The following is a 26,740-nucleotide window of genomic DNA, read 5'->3' as shown; positions in this document are numbered from 1 at the left end:
CTTTTCCACCAGCGAAGAAAAGCGCCGTCATCAAATAAATAAGGATGCAAATTTTGTCAAGAAATGTTCGCGATTTTTCATAACCATTGTGCAAACATCCAAAAATAGGGACCCAGAATTTGAACTTCGACTTCGCGCAATTCTTATATCTATGTCACAGAGCCGGCATGCATATCCAGAAAGCGGCATTACAGTCTTTTTGAGATTTTATTTATATTGCAATAAACCACTACACGAAAAATAAGAATCGAGTAAAGCCGAACGGGCCGTACCGAACAGCTGCATTTAGAAAAATGTTTCGGATAGTTGCAGTGGCATGATATTCAGTATGAGCGTGAATGCGTTGAGGATGCGGCTTGAGGCCTCAACGAGATACGCCACTGAGAACACGCACTAGGCGTCGGCACAGAGCACGTAAAAAACCAGCGCCGGGAACCATCGCGCATTTTTGCAACGTTTCTCTGTGCCAGGAATGTAATCCTAGCTTTGTCGAATAATTCGCGAGTCCGCACAACTTGAAATACTAAAAACACGTTTTTTTACTAGCCACTTCGCGGTGGTCTGCACCGACAACCCGCTCCTTACTTCGGAAAGAGGCCGCATGCTGGCGCCACCGTTTTTGGAATAAAAATAGGCCTCAACGAAACGCTTAATATAGGTGCACTGCACACGCCATTGTAGGAAAGCATGCCCGAGAACATGTTTTTGCCCGAAAAAACATCGCTTCATGGCAATAGATAGCAAAATGATACTAATTCCAAATACTAATAACAAATGGTAGATTATTTTCAATTTTATTACTAATTAACGCATTTGAGGACTCGCGCAGAGTAAGCTGAATGTTTTTCAGGAACGTGTATAATATACTTAGCCATTTTTGAACGTGAGAGATCTCGACAAACATTTACGCCAGAAGAATCAGGTGTGAAATATGAGCAATAATTCCATCTTTAAAAACTTATCGTATAAATATTCCTTGTTCAAACATACGCATTGTAGACGAAATCCTATCACAGAACTCAAAAATAAAAGCGCGTACTTCTACGAACCACCTGCCCGAGAAATAATTAGAAACAGTTCAGTTAACCTCTACCTGCTTTGACCAGCATATAATTTCTGCGTTCCGAACGTTCGTGGAACGATTGAAAATACCGGCATTTATCCCGTTTCCCTCCGAAAATTGGACGTATGGGTTGAGCGGCTTATGTGAGGTTGCTGGCATGCTTTTGAAAATTGAAAACATTACGGGCGATAACCCTTTTTTTTTTCTGAGGAAACAATACCGCCGCAGCTGTAGCCGGGCACAAAATTACATGACATTTCAAAATTTCTGACACAGCTTGCTGTAATTTTTTCCAGTGTCACTCAAAACGCTGACCAAGAAGGCACTTCACCGGAATAGAGGAAGGTAAATTAGAGCCCGTCTAGAGCAGCAAACATAAAAACGCTTCTAGCGATTGACCTGAAAAGTATTTAAACGCTTGCGGCAGTGAGTATATTGCGCACATTCCACAATGAATGCCAACGTGATATCAGTGCTGTTCACCTGCTTGACTGCTACGTTGGTGGAGGCAAAGTTGGGAGCTCCTGGTGGACCACAGAAACTTCCAACGGAAACCATTGACGCTCTCAAGGTAAGGAAGGGCTCCATATTAGCCTGATATATAGTTAGAACGCTTCTAAGTTTCAGTCAGAAATTCTGGAAAGTATATTTCATAAAAAAGTCCAATTCGGGCCCGACGTTTTCGTTACATGTCGGCTGCTTCGCTGTCACTTATCCGAATACCTTAAGACACAAGCCAATAGTAAAATCTTGCTATCCTGCATATTACTATTCTTGCGATAGAACAGTTTAACATAGTATTGAATTTTTATTACAATGTAGATGGCAACTCTCGAAAACCTGGATGCATATCAAAACCCTGCTTTCATAGATTACCAGGTACTACCACCTATTGCTTATGGCTGCGATAGAAAATCAGTAGGTTGCGTTAAAGAAACAATGTTTTAGAAAAGAAACTGAAACCATAATAAGGGTTTCAACTTCTTTACGTCACAGTAGAAGCACTTCTTCTACTGAGACTTGCATGGACCCATAGATAAAAAAATACAGAAAAAAAACGTCCCTAATGCTGGCTTGCAGCCAAAGCTGAGGTGCTTTAATAGGTACTCTGTAAATGCCTACGTCTTGCTGTGGGATATTTCAAACCACTTCCTAGGTTGAAGAACAGTAAAATTCGCCTTACTTGAATACCGGATTAAACACGGCAGCAGTCGACAATGGCCACCAGGTGAAAGGTTAGTTTCACATGTGATTTGTATGTGTCTGCAATCTTTTTTATCTACAGGCTATGGCGAGCTTTGAGTATCTTGTGACCATCGCGGATTCGGACAACGACACGAGTTTGGAATGCATGTACTCGAGAAGAACAGAATTTGACCCTGAAAACCAAAGAATTACATATGTTTGGGTATTTCCTTCCACTGGGTATGTCATTCTGTGCTCATTGCATTATAGCCAGGAACGTGAAACGTGAGGCAGGGCGTATTGCTGTGTGCTTGCTGTCACCACCAAAGTTGGAGACCAAATCTGACAATACAGTTACTCCGAGATATCGAATGAACCATTCCTTAATTGACACCGATACATCCCTGAGGTCCAAACATATTTATCACCCTTAACCTCACTACTTTTGTATGGCGCAGGTCCCGGTAACCTCAGCTACAAAGCACATTTGTGAACAATGCGAAGAATAAACACCGTGCTTTGTTGCGCGTAGTACTTCTGTCGATAGGCTTGAAGAGCGCCAGATTTTTTCCCTACATTTTAGCAGAATGAGTAAAGAAAAATGTGTGTAAAACAAAGCAAGCAGATAAGTGCAAATAAACGCATCTTATAAAATTTGCTGCCTGAAACATATCAAATGACAAGTAGCTAAAAGAAACCCTTAAAAAAAAGCTGAAACAATGCATTAACGAAATGCAAAGGAATATATTTAACTTTTTTTTAAGGCGAAAGCATTTAATGCCTCACACAGTCGTTACCGAAAGTGCCCGCGTTTCGGGTGCAGGCCTTATATGGGCATATGCCAATCACAATTGAATCGATACTTAATTACTAACAATCAGATGATATCAAAACATCATTTAAGGCGTTTTCATGATTATTTTATCATAACTTACGACTAGTAGTAAAATAGTTAACCAGATGCCCATAGGAACCGATGTATTTGGAGGTGATCGTAACTATTTCTAACCATCACTACTAGTTAAGGGTTGTTTAACTAACACTAAGCAGACATTACCTAGCACCTCATAAAGTGCGAGTCATTATTAACTATCATTAACTAACAGTATTGGTCAGACGTTTAGAGACGTCCATAGCCGTCACATAGGGACGTTATCGGGCGTGACATGTTCGGATGTGACTTCACCTTGAGCACCCATACGGTCAAGTCTAATAACCGGAAGTGATAGTGATGTCACATGCGGTCATAACGTCGTTGTTGGTGATGATTTCTCCCGGATATTCACGCATATGCGAAGCTAACCCCACCGGGCGTTCGATTCAGTCGCCCGTGCGATGCCTTTCATTTGTTGCTTCCCCAAACGCCGCACCACAGACCCTATACAAAAATAGACGCAGTACAGCAGGCATCAGCGGCGTTTAAAATTGGTTGACAGCAATGAAATGGCGCAGTATCTTACAATTCTAGTAAATCACAAGCGGTCTCGCAGTAAGTGCCTAAGCAGCGCGGCGCGGAAGGCTTCCTCCTTCAAGCACTTTAGTGAGTCAAAGTGCCGCCTGAATTTCATGGGCTTCAATGGTAATGAGAGTCCTAAACAAGTGCGGCGCAAGTTTCATTGCCTCTGAGTTCATGTTGCTGCTTTCATTGCTGAATATATTTGTGGTACGGAAACCAGCTGGATTCTGTGAAGCGGGCAGTTATTTTCAATATTGAGCTCGCAATGATGGCAATTTCGCCTCGCAGAAGTTTACCAGCTGCACGATTGGAAACTCTGTTAGGTATGGTTGGAAATAATTTGGCTGACGAACACGAATCAAATTTCAATCGCAGCACTCCAGGGATTTTAGCTTTCCTAATGTGATTAATTTGAAAGAAATATTCTCATACATTCTAATTTTGAGGCTACTCCCTATTGTACTCGATAACTTTCCTTAAAATGAGAGTAAATGCTTTCTCTTTTCTTGAGGGTTATATAAGAGTCGTTTCAATCAGAAATGCCGCGGCGCCATTGTGTTTCTCGACCTCGCATGGAGAGGCGCCTGTTAGAGGTGGATGCTTTTTTTTCTACACGGAATATTTTATTTAGATAATTTCCGCAATCCTTAAGGTCCGCCATGAAGAGTGTGATGCGGCTGCAATAATCTCTTTTCCGGTTTTCTTTTACGCTCATGCATATTTGAATAACTAAAGCGCACTGCCCAGTTCTCGCTATTAAATGACACCGCACCTTAATCATACATGGCATACATTCGCCATTCTCAAATCTGAAAAGCCATCTAACATAGTTAAAAACACGGATTTTATCAAGGCGTCCGAACATGCCTTCTTGGCTGAGATATTGTATACCTTATGTGTCACCCGAGGGTCTCCGTTCCTCTTCCATGGCAACCTTTACATTTGGCGGCTGCTGAGTTGACGATTGGACACGCGGGTAGCAATAACAACACCTTGATGTCATGAAGCAAGCATTGATAATCCCAATGCTGCCATTTACAATTCTGATCGTGATGTTTCTTTTCTAGATAACATGGCGCATTGTGTGATGTCGTGTAGTCTTGCTTTTCACATTAGAAAGTGCCAACGCTGATGCAAGGGTTACCTTAAAGCTGTCACCTGTTGAGCCTTTGGCGAGAGTGCTCATTGTTCCTAAAAGCTGCGCTCTACAGTTCAGGAGTGGCGGAAAGAATAATAATCAAAAACTACTTTGCTTATTGTACGATGAAAACAATGGAAGTGAATGTTATAAATAATCAAACTCGGAATTCTAATAAAATGTAGTAAACCAAACGCCTGGGCCAGTTTGTTTTGGCTCATGTTTGAACACACAACAAGGCGGAAGACACCATATTGTATTGCTTTTGGCGTCTTCTTTCTCCTCTATCTTAGTAGGTACTGTTTTGTGATCCGACTCTTGATATGCCTTCTTGGCTGCGTGGTCTAGGATTTTGTGTAAGCTTGAACACTGTTTAGGGTCTCTGTCCGCAGAAGTTTCTGTATTATCATTTATAGCTTACATGATCTCTAAAGGCCCGAAGGGATGCTATTCCTCAAGCTTCGACCTCGACTGCAATCGAAACACATAGGTGCTGGCATGGAAACCATTTACTAGAATCTCGTATCTGTCAACCTATTTAGGCTGTTTAGCCAAAATCAAGGTGCACAATCAAATAGAGCAGCTTCATTTCGATTCATGCGGCGCGAAAACTTTTCGTGTTCCTTTCGGCTGCTTCTCCCATGGCTCGTCGTCTGCCTCTACAATCTTCAAGGCGTGCCCTGACTGCGGGACTCCCAGACACGAAGCGGAAAAGATGACAACCACTCTCCAGACAACGTAGGCTCTACTCTTCCGTGTTCTCAGCTGCTGTTTGAAGACGGGTGCGGGGCCGAAATTAAGAGCACGTTCTTAGTACATAGAATATTGGGCCTTTCTGCAGTCAAAGAAGATGAAGGCTCAAACAAATCCAACAGAAACTTACAAGTGCATGGCAATTATGGAGTTTCAAAAACTGAAAGGAAGAAATTTTTTTCTAGCTTTATCATTTGAATTTCAGCTGCACGCAAAAAAGTTCTTTGTTTGAGTTCATTTTAGGCCTGTTACTTTGAATAACGAAAAAGACACATTGCCAAGTTTGCCTTTACTTCATCTCTTTTTCCTTTCAGTTGCTCGATGCTCTTAAAGCAACCAATTATGCGTTGCTGTAACCAATCTTCACTTTTCTTTTTCTCCTATTGGGGGGCCTCCTCTCCGTATTTTCACGCTTTTACCGTCCGCATGCACCAATGTCTATGCGTAAGAGTTCTGGAGTCTGAAGATTCAGCTTGCGCTGTATAGAAGTGGACGTTTTCTTCCTAACTCTTTATTCGCAAATCAGCCGACGAAAGGTGAAACCAACAAACACCACTATCCTTTTTCTTCAAAAATATGATTTCCGGGAACATAGTTTTATGCACTAAATGAAATGTCCTGTGCGGCATAAGCAATCACTTTGACTCCTCGTGATATGACTTTCTTCTGAAATATTCGATTTTCCGTGAAATTGTTTTATTGTTTAAACAGGTCATACTTCTGTATTTTTCCTAGCATTGTACGCTCTGCTACCAGCTTCCTTTATCTGAGTTACCCAATCTATGTAAACCATTTTATATTGTTATGCTACTGCGCATGAGTCCTTGTGTACGACCTTGGTGGTTTTATGGGCGCCGTCAAGCTGTCAGGAAGAAGGTTTTCCTGTAAATCCGCAGGAATTTTTCAGGAAAATAAATGCATATTACAGGACAACGTGAGTAGTCATAGGGTTTATTATATGAAGTCCGGCTACCACGAAACAAAACTGAACTAAATACTTGTCACTCAAAATTCCGCAAATGTAGAACATATATGCAATAAATGATTATCAGCATCTCATGCGTAGCTTACGGCTGCCGAGAAATGCTTTGTTTGCTGCTTCTGATTGCAAAAGATACCTTTTCCGAAAAGAATTTCGATGAAGAATTCTCGGGAAAAGCTGTTTGCCGAAATTGCGTCAAACACAAGAGTGTGGGTTTCCTAATGTAATTTCATTTTAGCACGGCTTTCACACCTCGGAGAGCGGTTTTAGCTGGAAGTTGGGATAAATCTTTTAGGCAGCAGCCAAAATGCACGAAACACAAATATCATGTTGGCCTTCACCTTCGGTTCGTTCTGTTAACACAAAAGACATGTGACAAGGCTCTATGTAATCTGCAGCAGTGGCGTTAACTGCGGAGCATCAATAGTTTATTGTTTGAATTATAACGCTAATTGATGCATTCTCTATCAGCTTTATTCGCAAATGATATCTGATGATTGCTATTATAAGTAGCACAAATTTCATGACAAAGAAATCTGCCAGAAGCTCTCCTCCTGCAAGAGCAGAACCCAGTCTAGCATGCCAAATAGTAGGAACTCTGCAGCATCATTATATATCTCTAGCACCTGGGATGTTTTAATGCCCACTGAATCTAAATCATCATCATTGGCCAAAGTTTATCGACGTTTTGGCGAAGGGCCATTCATATTACTTAAATTAACCCAGTCCGGTGATAACCACTTTACTCCTGCAAACCGCATAACCTCAGCCGCCCATTTCGCTGTTCAGACTTCTGCAATTTTCAAGCTCACTATTCTGTTATTTCTGTCTACATCATCAGTCAATCTTTGCAGTTTATCCCCTGGGTTACTTAGCAAGGCAATGCCATCAACGGATCGCAAATTAGTGAGGTGTTCTCCATCACCCGTTATCCCTATCTGCTCCCATTTGAAGCCCTACATTGTAGTAATCAAGAACTGAGTAAGAAGTATCAGCTAGATGATAATTATGTGTAGGAAAATAAACATTTTGGTTAGGTTCAGATATATCCATTTTCGTTTTATTTTTATTAGCTTAGCTTGCGGCAAACGGAAATAATTTGTTGAAATGCGTTCACCTTTGGCGCAACCGAGTATCCCAATCATCTGCCAATCTATAGTACCATGTCGCGGGACTGAAGGTGCTCCACAGTGTGCTGCGCAGTACTATATTTCAAGAAAACCAGCATATATCGCCTGCTGAGCAAGCATTCCTTCTCCACTAGTGGCGAGAATCCGTCTCTCATCATGGATGATGGGTGAAATGGGAATCGACCCCATCGCGATGCTCGCGCGGCTCGCGAGTAAGGTCGACTGCTCCTATAGGCGCAGTCACAGCTACACGAGGTTGCCTTCCCAAATTATGGTTGCTCAGACCTGTATGCAAGTAAGGCGGTGTATGATAACTGAGGCGCAAAGTAACAGATTAGTTGCCAAGTAAGCGGCCACTACATTTACGTAAATGAGGAACCGCCACGTGAGGAGAAGGCAGCCATTAGCAGTACTGCCCTGCTACCGTTATAATCAGAGCCTAAGTGCTGTCATCTTGCTTATTTGTAAAAATGTGCATGCTTGGTGCTGCTAAAATTGATATGGGAAGAAAATGTTTGTAAGAAATATTAATTTATTCGTTATCCTGTAGAAATTAAATTGCGGACGCTTGCCTTAGCAGGAATTCTAGTCAGTACACGAGAAAAGCCTCTCTTCGCACATTGAATGTTAGGAGGTCATTCAATTTTATACTGATTTATATATACAATGGTCCAAGGACACTGAATTGTTATTCTGATGTGGTTATGTTTAGAATGGAAGTTTGTAATTTTCAGGAAACACGGATAAAGAAATTAGTCACGTGTTCTGATTTTTTTTATTGCTTGTGTTTATGAAAAAGGCATTCTTTTGCTCTAGCTGATATTTTTTTACATTTGTCTTTTAAATTCTAACAGGGAAGAAATACCCATACACGTAGAGCTTGGGGACTCCCCAGGAGCAGTGGTCTTTACCCTTCCGGGAGGTAAGTGGATTATATGCATATAGGGAGCGTCAATAACTGAGTATATTTGATCGGCAGGCACCTCGGAGCGCATGCTGAACTCGGCTCTTAAATACATCGAATTTAAAAACCTAGGAATGCAGTATTTCTTCGCTTCTGCGAATTAATCTGTAACCAGGTTTGATAAGCTAAGAAGTGCTAAGAATATTGTGGTAACTATTACAGACAGAAAAACTTTACCCATAGTTACGGGAGATGTATATTTAGATCAAACCTTGAGACTCGTAAACAGAGCGACAGACAAGAATCTCTAGAGAATAATACAGGCTTCCTATACAAAAATATATCAAAGTAGATGCAGTATTATTAAATATAAGCTATCAAACTCTAATTCAATGTTCATTGTATTTTCAGATCCGACGCCAAAGCAAGGAATATTCTACTACACAGACTACAAAAACTGCGTTGTTGGCGACGTGGAATACCATGGACACCGTAAGACAAATAAGACAAGCAATCCATGCACCCAAAACCCTAATCATGCTCACACATAGTATTTAGTTTGAATTTGTGATAAAATTGTGATGCTGGAGTTCTTGCCCTCCAGCATTTCTAGCGGAATGTTTTGGTCAAAGAAGGTGGCTGGGTAGAAAAGTATCTTTACTTGTCGAGACAATCTGCTGGCTTTGGCGTACCGATTTTTTCATTAATGGCTGCATGAGAACTTATTACTACACTTAATAATTTCTTTTCATTACTTAGTATTGTCTGTGAGCGTAATCCCTCTCGTCTGATTTTAGGATTAGGTTTTTAAACGTTTATTGCAGTTTTCGGAGCAAAATGTTCGATTCTCTGAACGACAAAAATCTAATATATACGTATGCAATTCGCATTGCAATTTAAATTTATAAATAAGACTTATTAAATTTCGAGAAATTCACTTGTGATTAGTCTAACAAATAAATGACAGCATTCATCGATCAATGTTTGAATTCTGGACGTTAATTAGCAACTTCGTTACATAGCACCTGACGTTTTTTTTTAAGCACCATTTATGAATTCTGAAGCAGTTATTTAATTTGAATCACTGCAAGCCTTAGTGATGTACCTACCTACCTCAGGCAGGCAAATGACAATCAAAAGTAATAAGCATAAAGTTTTTCAATCGTTCAAAACGACTACAATAGCCATATAGATATTCTGTTTCATAAATTAAAATCTGTAGTTATGATTAGCCTATCATTCGGTTTTAATTGGCGCTATGAAAATGTTAAATTTATTAGAAGTTCCACAGAGGAGTTAGTTTGTGTATGCTGCTCCTTAAGTGAACCGAATTTTTGTAAACGTTCGATGACAATGTACAGTGTAGCTGATGATGTCTTAACACGGCAACGTTGACAAATTCACAGCAAAAAATTTGGAAAATAACTATTTAAAACAACGTTTACAAATCCCAGCATGCCGTAATAGTTTATTGCAGTTAGAGAGTTTGTCTTATAGCAATAAAATTTGACGAAAAGTAATGCAGTTAAAATCAATTATTGCTGTCTAACCTTCAGTTACTTTCATGATGCAGTACTTGATCATGGAATTTAGTTATGTTTTATAAGGAGTGACTGTAGTTGTAATTGGTCAGGTACTTAAGTTTTGTAACATGTACATGCAATCTGCACAGGGACCTCCAGCACTTTAGACCACTAGAAAACGAGTGATAGGCCGCCGTTGTGGCCACTGACAGCTCGAGTTCACATTGACGGAGGTTAGACGTGATCCATGAACAAAGTATTGTTTATACATACCTAAGATGATATTGGGCCATAATTGTAGAATTTGTTCTACAGAGCATTGCGGCATTGACACAAAGTAATTAAAACACCAGAACCGAAGCTATCGTTTTGAAGTGATTCTGAATTACGAATCACTACAAATCTTCTTCGTTCTTCTTAATCGTTCGTCTTAATCTTCGTCCGTACCATGGCTATCAATATCTATAATTATATGCAGCAAAGCGAAATATGTCAGTGTGCTTCGTAAATTAGGCAGCGTTCTACATGTACCAACAAACATATTCGTTAGGCATTGCCCTTCGCAGAAACCTCTCACGAATGCGTTCTCTCGTTGCATTATTCTAGCATTAATGACCATTAAGTTTTGTTTTTCTTCCAGTATACCTCCTTTACATTGCTGTATTTAGGGCCTGGCGTTGCTCGGGTCACTAAACTCAGATAACATTATTTACCCTAACATATGTCTTAACAAGACTACTTCCTTAGTCCAGGAGCTGTAGCATTGCTATTTAGGAACAAGACAGTCACTCCGCTTAACTGTGACATTTTTATTGGTTAGCGAATTTGTTGCGTAAAAGCGTATCATGCCGAGCAATTTTGCATTTCCTAAATTTTCGCTGAGAGTAGAAACTGAAATCATTGAATAGTATGTTACCGGTTCTCACGGAATGAGAATGCACTTATGAGAACATTTGGGGCAGGAGTAATAGACGGTGACATTGTGTAAAAATATACGATAACTTAAAACATCAGGTAAAATTGTTTTCTTATTGGTGGAGAAACAGATTTCTATAAAAACACAACGTCTAGCCATTCAACATTGCTCAATTTTATATATATAGGGTAAAATATCAGGGCATTCCTTTTTAGAAGCATGAGGTGGAGGGGGGGGGGGGGCACGACCATGTGGTGGCATTTTATGGCTAGTCTGGAGCAGGAATTTATTTCTTTAGCACTCATCTTATTGTTGGTGAAACAGGTTTGTACAGAAAATAATGCCTAGCCAATCAGCACTGCGGAATCTTATTTAGATAGCGTATAATATCAGAGAATTCCTTTTTAGAAGAAAAAGTATACTTCCACATGGTGGCATTTCATTGCTACCCTGGAACTAGAATTTATGGTTGACTTTTTTCAGCAACGTACATCAGTATTTATTTTTCTAAATAAATAAATAAATGAATAAATAAATAAATTTATAGTTTCATTGGACACTTATAAAAAGAACAGAGGTGAAGCAAATCATTCGTTAACATATATATCTTCGCAAAAAAATTGAATTTGCTTAAACAATTGTTCAAATGATTGTGCTAGCCTCACCTTTATATAATACAAATCATTGCTTACTTGTCTATAGAGTAAGAATGAGGTTTCCTGATCTGATGACTATGGTTCTTTTTATTTCTTTTTGTGTAACAGAGTGCTCACTTTGGACTCGGATAGAAGTTAAGGATTCTGTGCCACAGAACTGCATCGATCACTTCGTGGACACGTGTGATGTCGTTGTGCCTCAGCATAGCCGAGATCTCTGTCAGGATGGTGAAGGCGACTACTAGACTTACAGTTTCTTGCTTGCCGTCTAAAAAGACAGGGTGAATTTTTTCATGCATCGTTATTGAAAGGAACTTGATAAATTGCATTGAATATTCTTGTTGCCTATTTTCTACACTTTGTATATTATGGAAAAATAATAAAACCGAAAAGTAACGTTTTTGCGCTTTTCCTGAGGAGTAACACTTCCTTAGACATCCGTAGTGAAGGTACTTTCCCTTTCTACGACAAAGGAGCTTAGTGATTTATTTTTCAAAAACTGGAAGAAGGTATGGCTGTTAAAAAATTCCACTTTATAAATCAATCTAGTTGGTGAGAGTGCGGCTGCAAGCCAGTATTGAAGGCTTCTTAAAAGCAAAAATATGCATCTAGAAATACCCAAAGAATTTCTAACCTCGTGGTATGCGCACATGCAAAGAGTGTAACTTATCACAGACGCAACATATTTTTAACTGAGCTATTTAATCGACCACATGATTCCCCGAACAGGTGAGCCGTTAAATGAATGTTATTTTTCGGACCTGCTCACCATCATGGTCTTCCAGTTTAGGACATTGCCATAATGGGTACTATGACTGTGAGGAAACGTTCGTCACCTTACACAAGAAAGGAAGTGCAAGACGCACTTTGCCTAATAGGTTAACTTCCTGGTGACACCTGCACGAGGCATATCGATGAAGCACACGCTCATGATTACTCGCATCATAAAACTGACAAACTTTGTCATCTATTTATTCGGTTTGCCGAGGACGTCTAAAATTTCTGGTTATCAAATGTGACTACGAGTTCGTGAATGAAATATTTCAGCACTGCGGTTTATAGAGACTGCTCAATATGCCTCAGATCACACCCAAGTTTGGACGCCTGGCTTGCGTGGCTCGCTTGGACGCTTCTGGCGTTCTGACTCGACAACGTTCAGTGATCTGGCATTTACTATCCATCAAGTTATTCAGGACAAAATAACCCCGTCACTGCAACCGTGTTTGGGGCTCTTAAGCGCGCCATTCATCATATTAGACGTTCCTTTTGTGGAGGAATACCTGCCACCACAACGATTTGGGTAAAGAACCTGGGACACGCCGCCCCTCAGAAACCAGGCCTCTAATAGACGGCAACACATATATGTCGATAAAGTTCAATCCAACGGTCTGTGTTATAACTACTTTGCCACACTCCTTCACCTTCACCTTTGCGCTATCCTTGCGGCACTCGGACCACATTTCTCAAATCTGTTCTCGCCGCTAAAACATCCTGTTACGGCTCATCTACCTACTCATAGCTGCAAATTCACTGCCCTGGCTATTTCCTTATTTCAAGGGGCTAGCCCCTTCCACTGTGGCAGGAATATTCAATCTTTATCGGATAGGAGCACGACGCTATCTAACCGGAGCTGCTACTGCCCGACCAAAACTCGCCCATGAAATCCATGACAGTGAGACTACCAGACGTCCGCTGTGGGAAGATACACCGCCAGTGGTATGTTCACATATAAGTTGATGTGTCTAACCACACTTTGGCTAATACCTGTGGCACCATAGCCATAATTAGCACTATTTTATGTGGTGAGCGTTGGCTGAGCTAAGACGAAAAGTTGTATCTTAATAGGACAAACATTTCAAGTGTTTTGGTGTGAATGGAGAAGTGGTGCCTGGCCGAAGTGTATGCGGTGTTTACGCTCCCTTTTGTGACAAATTGTTCTATACGGATATGGCGATTTTCACCGAATCAATTCAAGGCGTCATCTGTAAAATAACCAATAATGAAGCTGTACCATGGCGATGGTAAAGCCACAATTCTGAGCGTCAACATCATCATCACCATCGTCCAACAGACTGAAAAATTAAGGCTTGTGTCTGACGAGATAAGGCCTCTCCCCTATTCTTTCAATTAACCTGGTCCTGTATTAGATGCGTCCACGTGACCCTGCATACAGCCTTACTTCATTCTCCTACCTAATATTCTGCGAGCCCCTGCAGTGCTTTCCTTCTCTTGGGTTAAAATTGTTCACCCTTAGCCACCATCGATGTTATCTCTCCACACTACCTATCGTGCACATAACTTCTTGAAGTCGACTAGAATGTGATAATCTCCAGTTGTTTCTCTGACCCTCTCTGCACACTTTCTGTTTCTGAATGTTGCACCTGTACTTTTCGTTCCATAGCTCTTAGAGTTGTCCTCAACATAATCAGAACCGTTTTGTTAGACTCCACATGGTAACCCCTTAGGCGAGTACCAATAATATGTAGCTAACTCTTAAGCGATGCCTGCAAGCTGTTAGACATAACATGCCAGTGTCTGATAAATGCGCTTTGTTACAATAATATTCTCCTAGTTATTTCCTTCACGTGGTCCAGATCTGCGCTTACTACTTGTCCTAGGTAGACATGTTCTCTTACCAATTCCAGTACTCAGCTGCCTATTGTAAACAGCTGCAACATTCCGAGGCTTTCGAACAGCACTTTAATCTTACTCATAATAATTTGGGCTATGCTTTCCGACTTTCTTGGGGATCGCGAACGTACGCCACGGCGGAAGAGGCCGCTTGCCGCCAACAGAAACCGGCTGTGGTTAACGCTACGGCAGCAGACTGACAAGAGCGATATGCGGCTCTAATGCTACCCAGGCGTAGAAGAAATGTAGAAACCCTGAAGTGAAACGACTCTGCCGTGAGTGCAAGGTGAGCCGACTTAAGGGATGGTACAGGCGGGGCAGAATTAGAGGCATTTGGCGATGGCGAGCAAAACAGATTGAGCTTCGGAGTCTGCTTTCTAGTGTACAGAACAAGTGGCGACGGACAAAACTACTTTCCAAGTAACACAAGAGCAGCACAGGAGAACGAAGGTCAAGTAAAATGAAGGTGTGAATGATCTCCACTGGTGAATTGTGTGATGTGTGTTACCACAGTTTTTTCGAGGGAGACATGAAGAAAGGGAAGCCTGAGTGGTGCTCTCTACTGCATCCACAGTATTCAGAGTGAGACTGCCGATGCATTCCTTGTGCGCCGTATGAGAGGGATGTACCATGCTGGAGGCGAAATACTCGTCGTTAAAGATCATCGTAATGTACAACAAAAACGTCAACAGCAGCAGGGCAGCTGACAGATGCGGTGAGACTAGGGACGCAGCGGCATGTCAATGAATGCAGGCCAATGCGCTTAATATCCGTTACTCGTAAGATACGTATCATTTTGATTTGGTTTAGGGGGCTGTCCCAAAGCGACTCAGGATATAGGATACGCCGTAGTTAAGGGCTCCTGCAGCCTGGACAAACGCGGGGTTATTCCCAATGCTCTCACATCGAACCTCACATAGGAGTCTAGATATTCTCCCCTATATCAAGGCGACCGCAGCGGCCGGTATTCGGTACCATCTCCTTGGACACAGCAGGCGAGAGCCCTAACCACTGCACACCACGGTGGGTAGGTACTTCTTAAGTTAATCGCCATTAGGCTTAAGATAACGCAAACGAACCAAAACATCCAACAGGCTATCTTAAAGGCTAGAGTAGAAGACATTCAATTCACAATTCCCCAAGGTGATAGAAAAGTCTTGGCAATAGGAATAAATTTGTATATGCCACTGATAATTTTCAGGGATCAAATTTGCTCAGTCGGAACCAAAGCAATCACACAAACAGTATATATACAGGATATACACAGTATATGAATCTACTAAAATATATATAGTGTCGCTGCAGAGCAACCATAGTCATCAATACAGAGAGTAAATATTTGCCCGAAAATACATAGAGAGTTTAGGGATAAAGTTCTCGGGCCATTTTCAAAGCGGTAACGCAAGTATACACGCTGTTGTGCCCGAGCACGTCTCCCTAATTGCAGTTCAGCTGTACCCTAAATTTTCCCAATTAACGCGTCTTGAGGATCCTCCATGATGTCACGCATCGCAGCGGTGCACTGGAAAAAAAGCATCTGTGAGCGTCATGGCGAGACATAAAAGCGAAATCACAGACAGCATGGGGCTTATTCCCTAGAAGAGGAACATCTCGCGCCATGGCAGGTTTGAAGATTGTGACCGGCGCGATTACTGACTGGATTTATTCGGCCGCCAACAGGAGCTGCTTCCGGTTATAGAATTTCAGTTTCCAATATTTTGCGGTGTATAAAATGACAGGCGATGCCGTTGGAGGTACCGACCATCACGAGTGACCGTCACGTGGAGTGCAGCTTTGTAAGGAGAGGACGCGAAGTACTCTCCGAGGACATCCCTGTGCGATAAGAGTCATGTATGACTAGTAGTTTCAGCCATTGCTCCGAACTGTTCTGTATAATGGCATTTCAATATTGCAAAAAGAGGACTTTCTTGCGTCTTACTGAGACTGATTTCGAGTTCTCGCCACCGAGAAGGAAGTTAGCAGCTTTCCTAATGGAATCTGGTGGCGAGCGCTGGGCGACTATCTCCTTGGCACAGCACTGGGAGGCAGCGGTGTTATGTCCAAGAAGCGGCCGTGCAACAAAGTTTTAGCACCGGTGACCTCACAACACTGGAAGGCAGGAGTGGAATCGATCAGCATCAGGCACCTCGACGGGGTGAGTACCTGAAGTTCCCTCAAAATTTCTCAACCGCAGGTAATAATGGCCTAGAGAAAGGCTAGGTATCCCGCGCCGCAACCACAACTTCAAAGCTGTTTCAAAAGTTGCCCTCTGGATGTAAAAAACCCTAACTCTACAGAACATAAACATAATGTCTGAGCAACAAACGAGATGGTGCATCAAGTCTGCAACAGCACTGCTGGCAGTAAATTTGTACTTAAAATTTGTCAATCGAAATTCATCAAAGACTAATGGCGTGGAAAATAAATAGAAATATTATAAGGAACAATTGCCGAATGATCAGGCAGTGGTAAAAGCTCTATCGCATTTATTCCTAAAGCAATTGGAGCATTCTCAAAATTGTTTGGTGTCTTTTGAAGTTTTGAGTAGAGCTCTCAACATAGCAGAAATAGAATAGGCATCAAATACTGTAGTAGTGCGCAGTGCAAACATTAGAGCATTTTATCAACCCGCTCTCCTCGTTTGTTCTCTCCCCATCGCCTTCCTCTAGGAAGCACGGTACGCTTCCTGTTGGCCTTGACCTTGAGCATATCTTACCTTCCTATACAGAGCCAGATCGCTCTAGAATAAGCCAGCTCTTTTGACGAGACATAAATTGGGCGAAACGAGCAAGCCAACTGAATCTGCGGGAGGGTGCACTATGTCTAGTCTAAGACCGACTGAAATACAGACCTGCACAGAAAACGGGGTCCTATGGGACCTCGTGCGCCAACTTTCGTTACCTTTCTCGCCGTTGAAAGCGCTCGGTTGACCGGTTCGCCGGTCAATTTCATCATCATCAAATCACAAATTAATATAAACAAACTGTATCCAAATTGAAAAAAAAAAAAATCTTTGCCCGAGTTATACTTCGAAAATTTTGCCTTTTTGTATTTTAGCAAAGAGTGTTTATTTTTACAACGTTTTTCTCTCGCCAGAAGACATACCGCGATTCCGCTTTGTGCGACGGCACTGCATTTACTCGCTGCACATGCGCAGAACAGATGTTTGTGCATTACAGCGTGGACAGATAATTAAACTATAACGACGAAGAAAAATGACAGAACTAATAGACCCTTCTTATTAACAGGTGTACAGTAGCGCTAGGCTACCCGTAGAGTTCGTTTCCTAGCGGCGAAGGCTATGAACTAGAAGGTGCGCGCTGGAGCAGTGCTATCTGTGCAGGTCTATATTTCAGTCGGTCTTGGTCTAGTCTACATCCGGGGTATTTTCAGGGAACTCTGAAGCCATGAAGGAAGCCATTTTTAAATCAGTTTAAGAACATCACATAATCTCGGAGCTTTTCTATTGGATAAATGTTTGACAAGAGTAAAATTGCTTCAAGTGCATTTTCGTTTTACACGCGGAAAGAAGTGCGGACAGGCGTCGTTTGACCCAACAAGAGAAATATACCTGAGTGTCGTCTCCTCTAACTGACATTTGCTGAAACGCACTACATCTCAACTAGTACTGTGGCCAGTGGCCGATGAAAACTGCTGCGTTGCACAGCTTTTGGGTTGTCTGGGGGCGGTGTCCCCAGATGCTGCAATTAGCGCTCTGCTATGCCTCCCGTTAATGGTTGCCGCCGCGCTTACTCTTCTACCTATCAGTACACGTGCTGTATAAAATTTTCATTTTTTTTCTCAGTAATTTCATATGCAAGGCTATCACACTACCCGCCCAGGTTTGGGGAATGGACGAAACGGTACCATAGATTTTACTGTGACTTGTTGTAGAGGGCTCTTTATGACTTCGTTTAGCTGCCGGGTTTTGCTTCTAGTACATATCAGCACATCGTTCACTACTGCAGTAATAATGTATCATAAATATTCAAATTTATGTAGTCGAGAGATCCTCTTATTTATGACGATACCAAGGAATCTTTCTCAGGTGATCATGAGAAATCGCCTCCAAGAGCATAAACGGATAGTGGAAGCTTAATTCACGTCGTGGCTGAGCTTTAGAGAATATTTAATACATCTTCTACAATTTAAAACACTTCATAAGTCATCATTCTGTATTTTCCACATCATTGTGAGGGCAAATTTACATTTTTAACTCACACAGTAAGTGCTTCCCTGTCTGTTGTGACGTCAATTTTAGGAACCAGAGGCATTCAGAGCCACCCGAGGAAGCTTTCGGCGTGCGCTGCTCCTCGTCTTGGGTGCGTTGCGGACATACAAACATATAAACGTAAAATTGTTTGCCCGATACAGCACTGCTGTGCATGTGTTCTAATGCACGAGCAGCTGTGGCCGCGACTAGGTTACCTTCGATCGTTTCTTGCAATGTGACAAGCTCACGGTGCAATAGGACGCTACTGAGAAGAGAGATAAATTCAAGGCGACTAATGGAAACATTGTACTCGTGCCATTTCATGACTGACTACGTGCAGGTTTTTCCTGAAGCGATTTTTATATGGCTTTGTCAAAAAGGTACGGCTGAACCATGACGCTGCTCATTCAGTCGTGCCAGTCATAAGTTTCTAGAACCGCTTTTATTGAAGGAAGAAAAGGGAGATAATTAAGGCTTACTTCTTACTGCATTACTTTCTGAATATTCACGCCTCATTCATATGTGAACCGTAGCGTTTAGCGCTGATTGCGATTTGTTCACGGAATAAATTCTCGCTGTGCGACAGGCAGAGAGCATCGGCGAGTGGTTGTAATTCTGTGTTTCGTTTTGTTTTGCGCAAAGCAATGCGCAACGGCCTTTTTGGCTAACATCGGACAACCCACCAGCCGCACGCGTTGATAATCCTTTGCGAGCGACCAGCAGATTAAGGAGAGCCCACTGTTGTGTTCGTATAAACGCCGGGAAAGCTCTCAAAGGTGGTGACGGATGTGGACACCCACTTCCTCTACCTCTGGGAGGCCAGACGTAGCATGGTCAAAAGATGGCGCAGGCAGAAACATAATCGCAAGCTAAAAACCCAAAAAGCGGCGATAACTAAAGAGGCGGCAGAATAAGCGGCGCAACTCGCGGACGCTAACTGAGTAGAGAGGTTCCACGCGGCAGCTAGGCAGGTGTCTGGCAAGAACACATGGCGTTTCTTCGGAGCAATCATAGATCAAAGCCAAACGCGTACGGAGTCGCAAAAACACCTGAAGAGAGCAATACATTCCTTTCAAGGAAATACGGCCCAGCTAGCGCTGAAACGCCAGCACCACTGAAGACCAGCACTTGAGCACGACCCAAGACCCAAAGGGAGAAGCTTACAGGTACAGTGCAGACGAAAATGTTGAGCTCGATAAGCCTTTCAAACTATGAGAGCTCAAGGCGGCCCTAGCGAGAATGAAACGCGGGACCGCGCCAGGAAGGGATGAAATTACGGAAAAACTCCTAGCAAAGCTACCAGAGCACGCATACCAATCCCTACAAGAACACGTAAAATCGATCTGGACGGACGAAGTTCCTCTTCCCACCGAATGGAAGACAGCATTCACACCTTTCACCCAAAAGGCGGGCAAAGGCATAGATACGGACCACCTCAAGCCCATTTCTCTCACGCCGTGCGTGGGCAAATTAATGGAACCTAAGGTCAGGCACAGACTATCCGACGATCTAGAAAACAAGCGAGTCTTCGCCGACTCGATGTACGTCTTCAGGGCAAATAAATCTTCTCAAGATGTTCTACTACAGCTCAGCAGAGAGGTGCTAAATCCGATAGAACATCCGAACGGGGAAAAAATAGTGCTGGCGCTAGATCTGAAAGGACCTTCGATAATGTGACGCACGGGGCAATCCTGACACCGCTTTCGGAAAAGGGGTGTAGAAAGAGCGGGTTCGAGTATATGAAAAAGCGCTTCCTCTCAAACAGACAGGCCTACGTGAGAATCCAGAACGCAGAACACGGTCCCTTTCTATTAGGCACTAGAGGAACACCACAGTGAGTGGTGCTATCCCCGCTGTTTTTCAACATGGCAATAAAAAAAAAACTCCCGGTCCACCTGAAGAAAGTCTCGGGTGTGCAGTACGCGCTTTTCGCAAAATACATCTCTATATGGGCCAGGCAAGGCTCTCTGGGGCAAATGGAGGTAAACCGCGACGAAGGCCCAAGCGATTTCCAAAGGTAGTGTATGGGAGAGAGCCGTATAAATCAACACCGACGCGATCAAATGGGTTCGATGGGCAAGGTAAAGGCTGTAATTCACCAAAACAACGACAAAGAGAGGACTTGCGACATTGACAGGCGAGGCATGAGCGAACATATTTCACGACGAAGGTGTAAATGCCCCTCCAGTAGCATCCTAAGCGTAGCCTATGGTATGTTTTGCACACTCTCGTATGGCCGCATTGTGGGTCAGCGTAGAAGCAGTCGCAGACTTGTGAACGTAGGTGGCGGGGAATGACTAGCAACCATTTGCGATCATCAACACTGTAGTTGCGGCGATAAAGGAGGCTGTCGCGAATGGCCCAGTGCGATACTTGGCGGCGTTGCGCACGCGATGGAGAAGCAGCAGAAGGATCGGAGAGGAGATCGATAAGAGAAGCTGCCCAAGGGCCTCACCGCTGCGCAGAAGGCATGCCACTGTGAAGTGGCGTTGGCGAGGCAACCCAGGTGGAAAGGCTGGCGACGTCAGCTGGAACGGAGCAGCAAGAAAGGTCATCGGCGTAATGATGATTGCTGCCAGACTGACAGACTACGTTGACAGCAAATTTCTGTAGACGAAGAGTGCACGTGGCAATACGCCCGTAGTAGTCTTCTAGGAGGAAAGCCAGCAAAGTGCATGGTGGTCCGTCAAAAATACAAAGGGGCGGCCATTGATGTAAGGGTGGAGTTTGGTCACAGCCTAAACTATTACTAAATACTCTTTTTCAGTGACGGAGTAATTTTATTCCGCCTTCGTGAGCATTCGGCTTGCATATGCGACGACGAACCGAGATTTCCGCTGAGCGAGTGCAGCGCTGAGACCGGCACCACTGGCGTCAGTGTGTAATTCAGTAGAGGTGGTCGGGTCGAAGTGACGTAGGATGAGTGGTGTCGTTACGATGCGGCAATGGTGACCAGAGCGAAAACTCGGAACGGCCCAAACGAAGCTCTGTCAAAGGGGAAACAATGAAGGCGAACTTTAAAATGAACCGACGAAAGTAGGAGCACAAGCCTGAGACGATGGGCAGGTCTTTGATGGATTTCGGCGTGGAAAAGGCAGTGACAGCAGGAAGTTTGGCCGGGTGTGGAGAACACTCTTCCTTGGAGACAACGGGCCCTAAACAGGTTAGTTGACGGGTTGTAAAATGACATTTCTTTAAGTTTAGCTGCAAGACGAAATCAGAAAGGCAGGTCAAGACGTGCTTCAGGCGGTAGAAATTAGTGTCGATGTCAGGAGAAAAGACGGTGTCGTCGAGATATTAGAGACGAGTCTTCCATTTCAGTCCCTGCGTAATGTTGTCCATCATCCTCTCAATTGTTGCAGGAGCATTGCAAAGGCCGAAAGGCAAAACAGTAAATTTGTAGAGGCCATCGGGAGTAACAAAGGCGGTTTTAGCGCAGTCGGCTCCTTCCATCGAGACCTACCAGTATCGGGAACGTAAATCTGGGGAAGAAAAGAATTCAGCCCCTTCAAACAGTTCAGTGCATCGTCTATGCGCAGAAGAAGAAACACATCTATCTTCATAACTTTATTTCATCGTAATCTTATTATTACCCTGCTGGCGAAAGGAGCCGGAGCAGATGACAGTTGGACCCGCCAGGATGCCTTGCTGTTAACGTCGTCTGGCATTGCAGGTGTATGAATAGGGCGGCTACGGAGCTCCAGGACCGACGTTTCTACCCCGCACCTCGACTAAATAAAGAATGAGGATTTGCTAGAGGAACTAGGTCTCGGTCTACAAGCACGGCAGGAACAGTCCGCGAACAAGCAGATCCAGCGCTCTCACCAATAGCGATGTCACTGGAGGGAGCGCACCGAACCTTCTTCACATTTGAATGTACATCTTCATTTTTAAAATACGTTCGTAACTTAGCCGGTTTTTGAGAGTATTTGTTGGTTTATTTGCGTAACCATTTGCTACAATTTCTTGCAGGGGAAAAGACACAAGATCATTGGGATGTACTGCTTCATGCCAATTTCGTTTTAGACTGCTTCGGTTGACGCCGCATGCGAGGCTGTGCTGGCGGAATGGTAAGATGTCAATTTTTTGTGTACGGTGCGGCATCTAAGCAGTAGGTAATCATCTTGTCAGTCATTGGAACTTCATATATTAAAGCGAATGTGCTCACTGCTATTTATGTGCGCCGCAAATCCAAAACGATTTTGAGTTAACTGTCGCACCAAAGAGAAAGTATATGCTAACCATGAATACCATTTTCAGCACACTGCCTTTGATACTTAAACTGCTGCAGCAACGGCAAATTTTACCACTCACGAACAGTTTTTCCAATTCCTATTGAAAACAAAATAGCTCTGCATTATGGTTTCTTGTTGCGTTTACGCGCACATGTCTTCTGCTAAAAGAAAAATGGTGATATGCAAGTTGGTGATATCGCTCGGTGGCTCCGGGTCATGGTACAGACAAGCAACGAAGAGGTAGCGGGCAGTGGCGCGGGCAGGAGCGCTCGCGCTAGGCCCGCTAACAGATTCAATAAACATCTCACGAACATCGACCATTTTCTCTCTGTTCTCTATTCTTCTGTTTTCATCAACTTGCCGCCACGTAAGAATACTTTTTGCCCCTTAGCGTATATTTAACACATTAAAAATTGATTTCATAAAGTTCGGCTTGTTAGCAGGAATGAAAAATGTCCCAATAGACAGGCAATGACTTTTAAAGCAATACTAATGTACTAATAATCTTTTTTTTCATGCTATCACAAATTATACAAATAATGCCCCAAATATGTTTCCAGCGTGCTTCGAATAGAATCCAGATGCACAAGAAGGTGGCGCACTTTTTTAAACGAGAAAAATGATTCGGAAAATGCACCAGAAATATTCTCATCAACGGTCTAATAAAATAAAATACAAGATGCACTTTTAGAGCTGACTAACAAGAAGCAAAAAGACAATTATTCACTAATTGTCTAGTTCTCCCAGACGGCATTGGCCGACTGTCCACTTGTGAGCGACCATCGGCTGCTGATTGGCACCTGCCTTGGCCGGCCATGGGTGCTTGGCCGAATGACGGGCCATGTTTGGTCCCGTATCAAGTAGGGCGTAAGTCGGCCAGCGCCCTTGGCCTGCGGTCATAACCCCGAATGAGCGCGGACCTGTCTGGCAACGGTTTCTCGGGAATTTGGCATCCCAAGGTCAGTAACCTCTAAACACTTGATCATGCTGACACCTGTTGACTCTCTCCTATGCAGCGCTCAACGCAGTTTGCATTCTAAGTAGTGAATAAATTATGTTTTCCTACTAAATTACGCTTCCGTTCGTGATAGCACCAGCTCAAGAAATCATTTTTGCTCCTTTACATTTGTGAAACCCTGCGGGAAATTGTTTTTACACCAGGATAATATTGATTCCTTATCTTTGTTTGTATCTTACTCTGTAATGTGGTGTGAATATGCTAAACGTACAAATCATTTTAAAACAGTGCAAAGATTGGTTGGAGGAGATACCGACGAGATGGCCTAATATAGCCCCTGTACGTATAAAAATGAAACACGGCAATATTTAATAAATACCACATGACAGCGCACTGTACTGGCTAATGCACCGCGATTCCTGCACTCGCATTTGCGGCTTGATGAGTCACTGCAGATGCGCGCATTCGGCGCAGCTGACTACAGAGCTTGGCTTTGCTGCTATCCTGAAATAATCTTATGCGTCTGTTTATAGCGCGCTTTTCCTACTCATAGATAGCAGCCGCTGGCGCTTTAGACTGAGCAATAAGCAAAAAAAAAACTGTCGCACTAAAACTGCGGAGGATACTTTTCATACACTAGGTGCAAATAGGTTGTACCGGACGGTGGAGGTATGCAAGTAACAAAGTTCGGTAATAAAGAATTGGTTAATTAAACTATAAATGCGAATTTCTTATGATTTTGGGGGCATGATGATGGGCCACAATTGAAAGCTCTAATAATTGGCATTCAGATCATAGTAATCTTTCTTTTTTCAAATTGGGCATGTTCGAATTATCAAAACATCAGATATTCTCAGTACATAGCCCAATTGGCTTTGTGAAAAGGTGATTGACAAAACCGAGTCAGTGAACACAGTATCATCGCCTAAATCCACCTTTCTTATTCATTATCAAAAAAGCAAGTGTAATGCCTTAAATAGATAGCCCTAATCCTGAGCAGTGGGAGGACCTTCTAGCCGACTCGGATGCACAGCACCAACTCATGCCGGTGCAGTGGGCCAGAGCCGCTGCTGAGGCCAACGGACTTCTGGACAGAGGGCTGCCGACTACTGCTCTTTCCTAGTCCACTACTCCTAACCCCAAGTTTCCCCAATAAAGTTTATCAATCAATCAATCAATTTACTTGCATATGAGGCATGAAAAGCGCTAAGGACGCTATTGTATGCATATGCGCTGAAATCGACACGATTTGAACTGGTTGTTTTTGATATTTTGTGCTTAAAATTACACTGATATCTGAGAAAAGCTGTAATCTAGGCTCACTTTGCTGTCGCCAGCCCCAACGCTTTGTTAGAACTGCACTTAACTGTAGCAACAAGTAGAAAGGTTTATTCAAGCCACGAATACAGCTATGCTACGTACGCAATGTCCATTTCCAGGAAATACCGCACAAACGCTATTCTCGTAGTATGTGTAATTGAAACCTGTGAAGGTCACAAATCTCCCACGTAAATGATCTCATGCCGCTATTATGTTTGTTGAATTATACATGCTGTGACCGCTAGCTTAAGCCAAGGGCTAAGAATAAACACAGGTGACGGAAAGTGGTTGCATATTTCTGGCAGCCACTTTACACATCACAGGCAATTTTTTTTTTTGTTTTAGGTAGTAAAATTAGGTTGTTTGCTCCAAATACTAAATATTCAGTTTAGACAATGAACAGAATTTATAGAGTCAAAGAGCAGTTCAGAAATCCCTGTTTTCTTATTTGCGGCGAAAAACCTCATGTGTACATTCTTTTTTTCCCATCTCTACATACACTTCCCGAATTGTAGATGAAGCGTTTACCAGGCCATTTGAGCACCTCAGTCAGGCTGCTCTCAAGCATGATTTCAGTGAACGAAATTGATCGAACGAAACAACCTGCAATCATGATGGATGGCCTCCTTCCAGAGTAGAGGTGATATGCTGGCGATGATTTCTTCCCGTCAGCCATTTGGTGCGCATGAAGCGTGAGTTATAGCATGTGCGCTGCACTAATAATGATAAAGATTACAAAGTCGTAAGGATATAAATAAGTGGAACATTATTTTTCAGTTTTAACAAAAAAGCGCATATAGTCGCGGTGAATAGCTTGGCTGACGCGGGTGAAGAAATTATCGTCAAAGTGCAGGTCTACCGCTGCAGTGGGCCGTAGAGCCAAGGCCGCAATTTTATTAACTGGATATCTTATACTTTGTTTTCTTGGGGTTTTCTGCTTCCTCTGGAAAAGAAAATTCAAGATGATGGTGCTTTATGCTGCTCTTGACTGTAGCAATTACCAGGGGAGGGTTGTTTTTCCTCTTCAACGGGACAATTACCATTTATTCTGTAACGTCGATATTTAGTAGTTTAGGTAAATATTGTCATTCTAAATTAGCGATGAAATTTTTTCTCTGGCGATCAAAGTACCTGCCGGCTGTATGTAGATGGCTTCCTTCGCTTACCTTGGGTATGATTAGCTGGCGCTCTCAGTATATGTGGAAACATGAAACACTCCAAATTTCAATAAACGTTAGATATCCGATGACTCTAACACCCAAACCTCATCACTGATCACACTGAAGGTAATTATTATAATTGGCTGAATAATAGCCTTTTGTAACTTTTAACAGGCTGTAAAATTATTACTTCTATAATTCAGAATAAAAGATCATTTTTTTTAATATTCGAAACATGCTCGAAGTGTACGGTCAGGTGTTGCATTTAGGACACATTTAAAAATACATTTTTTTTTAAATCGAGCAAGACTTGAAATTCACTTCAAATGAATTAATAACAAAAGTACATTTTAAATAAATTGCCAACATGCTAAAACCTATTTATTTTTGACGTATTCGAAGTATAATCGAAGTGCATTTTCAGGTCTAGCATTTTTGAGATCTTAAAAATACACTTTGAATATTGAACTAGACATAAAGGTACTTCAGACAACATAATTTTATAATTACGAAATTA

The 26,740-nt window shown here is 42.6% G+C and overlaps 2 protein-coding genes across 5 annotated transcripts in view; one reads left to right on the top strand and one right to left on the bottom strand.

Annotated features, from left to right (window-relative positions):
- Nucleotides 1-26,349, bottom strand: part of LOC146208705 (uncharacterized) — a 99,621-nt gene extending 73,272 nt beyond the window's left edge. For 2 of the 4 annotated variants that reach the window (XR_014705407.1, XM_084595928.1), the window contains exon 1: nt 26,230-26,349. Coding sequence is in view for 1 of the 4 variants with exons in the window: in XM_084595927.1 (XP_084452053.1) it covers nt 26,230-26,272 (43 nt within the window). In the remaining 3 variants the exon portion in view is untranslated. Of the gene's footprint in view, nt 1-10,407; nt 10,597-26,229 lie in introns of all 4 variants that reach the window. The other 2 variants (XM_084595929.1, XM_084595927.1) reach the window with 2 other exon arrangements.
- On the top strand, nt 1,515-12,097 carry LOC146208706 (uncharacterized). Its single transcript, XM_084597249.1, has 5 exons — nt 1,515-1,634; nt 2,349-2,488; nt 8,562-8,629; nt 9,023-9,103; nt 11,815-12,097. Exons 1-5 carry the CDS (start codon nt 1,515-1,517, stop codon nt 11,949-11,951), a joined length of 546 nt encoding a protein of 181 aa, XP_084453375.1. The 3' UTR covers nt 11,952-12,097.
- Nucleotides 26,350-26,740: the final 391 nt, after the last annotated feature.

The sequence above is a fragment of the Amblyomma maculatum genome, chromosome 1 (assembly GCF_055883805.1).
Source record: "Amblyomma maculatum isolate TAMU_Amacu chromosome 1, ASM5588380v1, whole genome shotgun sequence".
In the NCBI taxonomy this organism is placed as follows: domain Eukaryota; kingdom Metazoa; phylum Arthropoda; class Arachnida; order Ixodida; family Ixodidae; genus Amblyomma; species Amblyomma maculatum.
Note: the sequence above shows the minus strand (reverse complement) of the source record. Positions and strands in the feature narration are given on the sequence as shown.

Excerpts from the sequence above, each read along its gene's own strand:
- LOC146208706 (XM_084597249.1), top strand. The coding sequence starts at position 1,515 with ATGAATGCCAACGTGATATCAGTGCTGTTCACCTGCTTGACTGCTACG. Across the intron at positions 1,635-2,348 it reads AAACCATTGACGCTCTCAAG|GCTATGGCGAGCTTTGAGTA; the intron begins GTAAGGAAGGGC and ends TTTTATCTACAG. Across the intron at positions 9,104-11,814 it reads CGTGGAATACCATGGACACC|AGTGCTCACTTTGGACTCGG; the intron begins GTAAGACAAATA and ends TTTGTGTAACAG.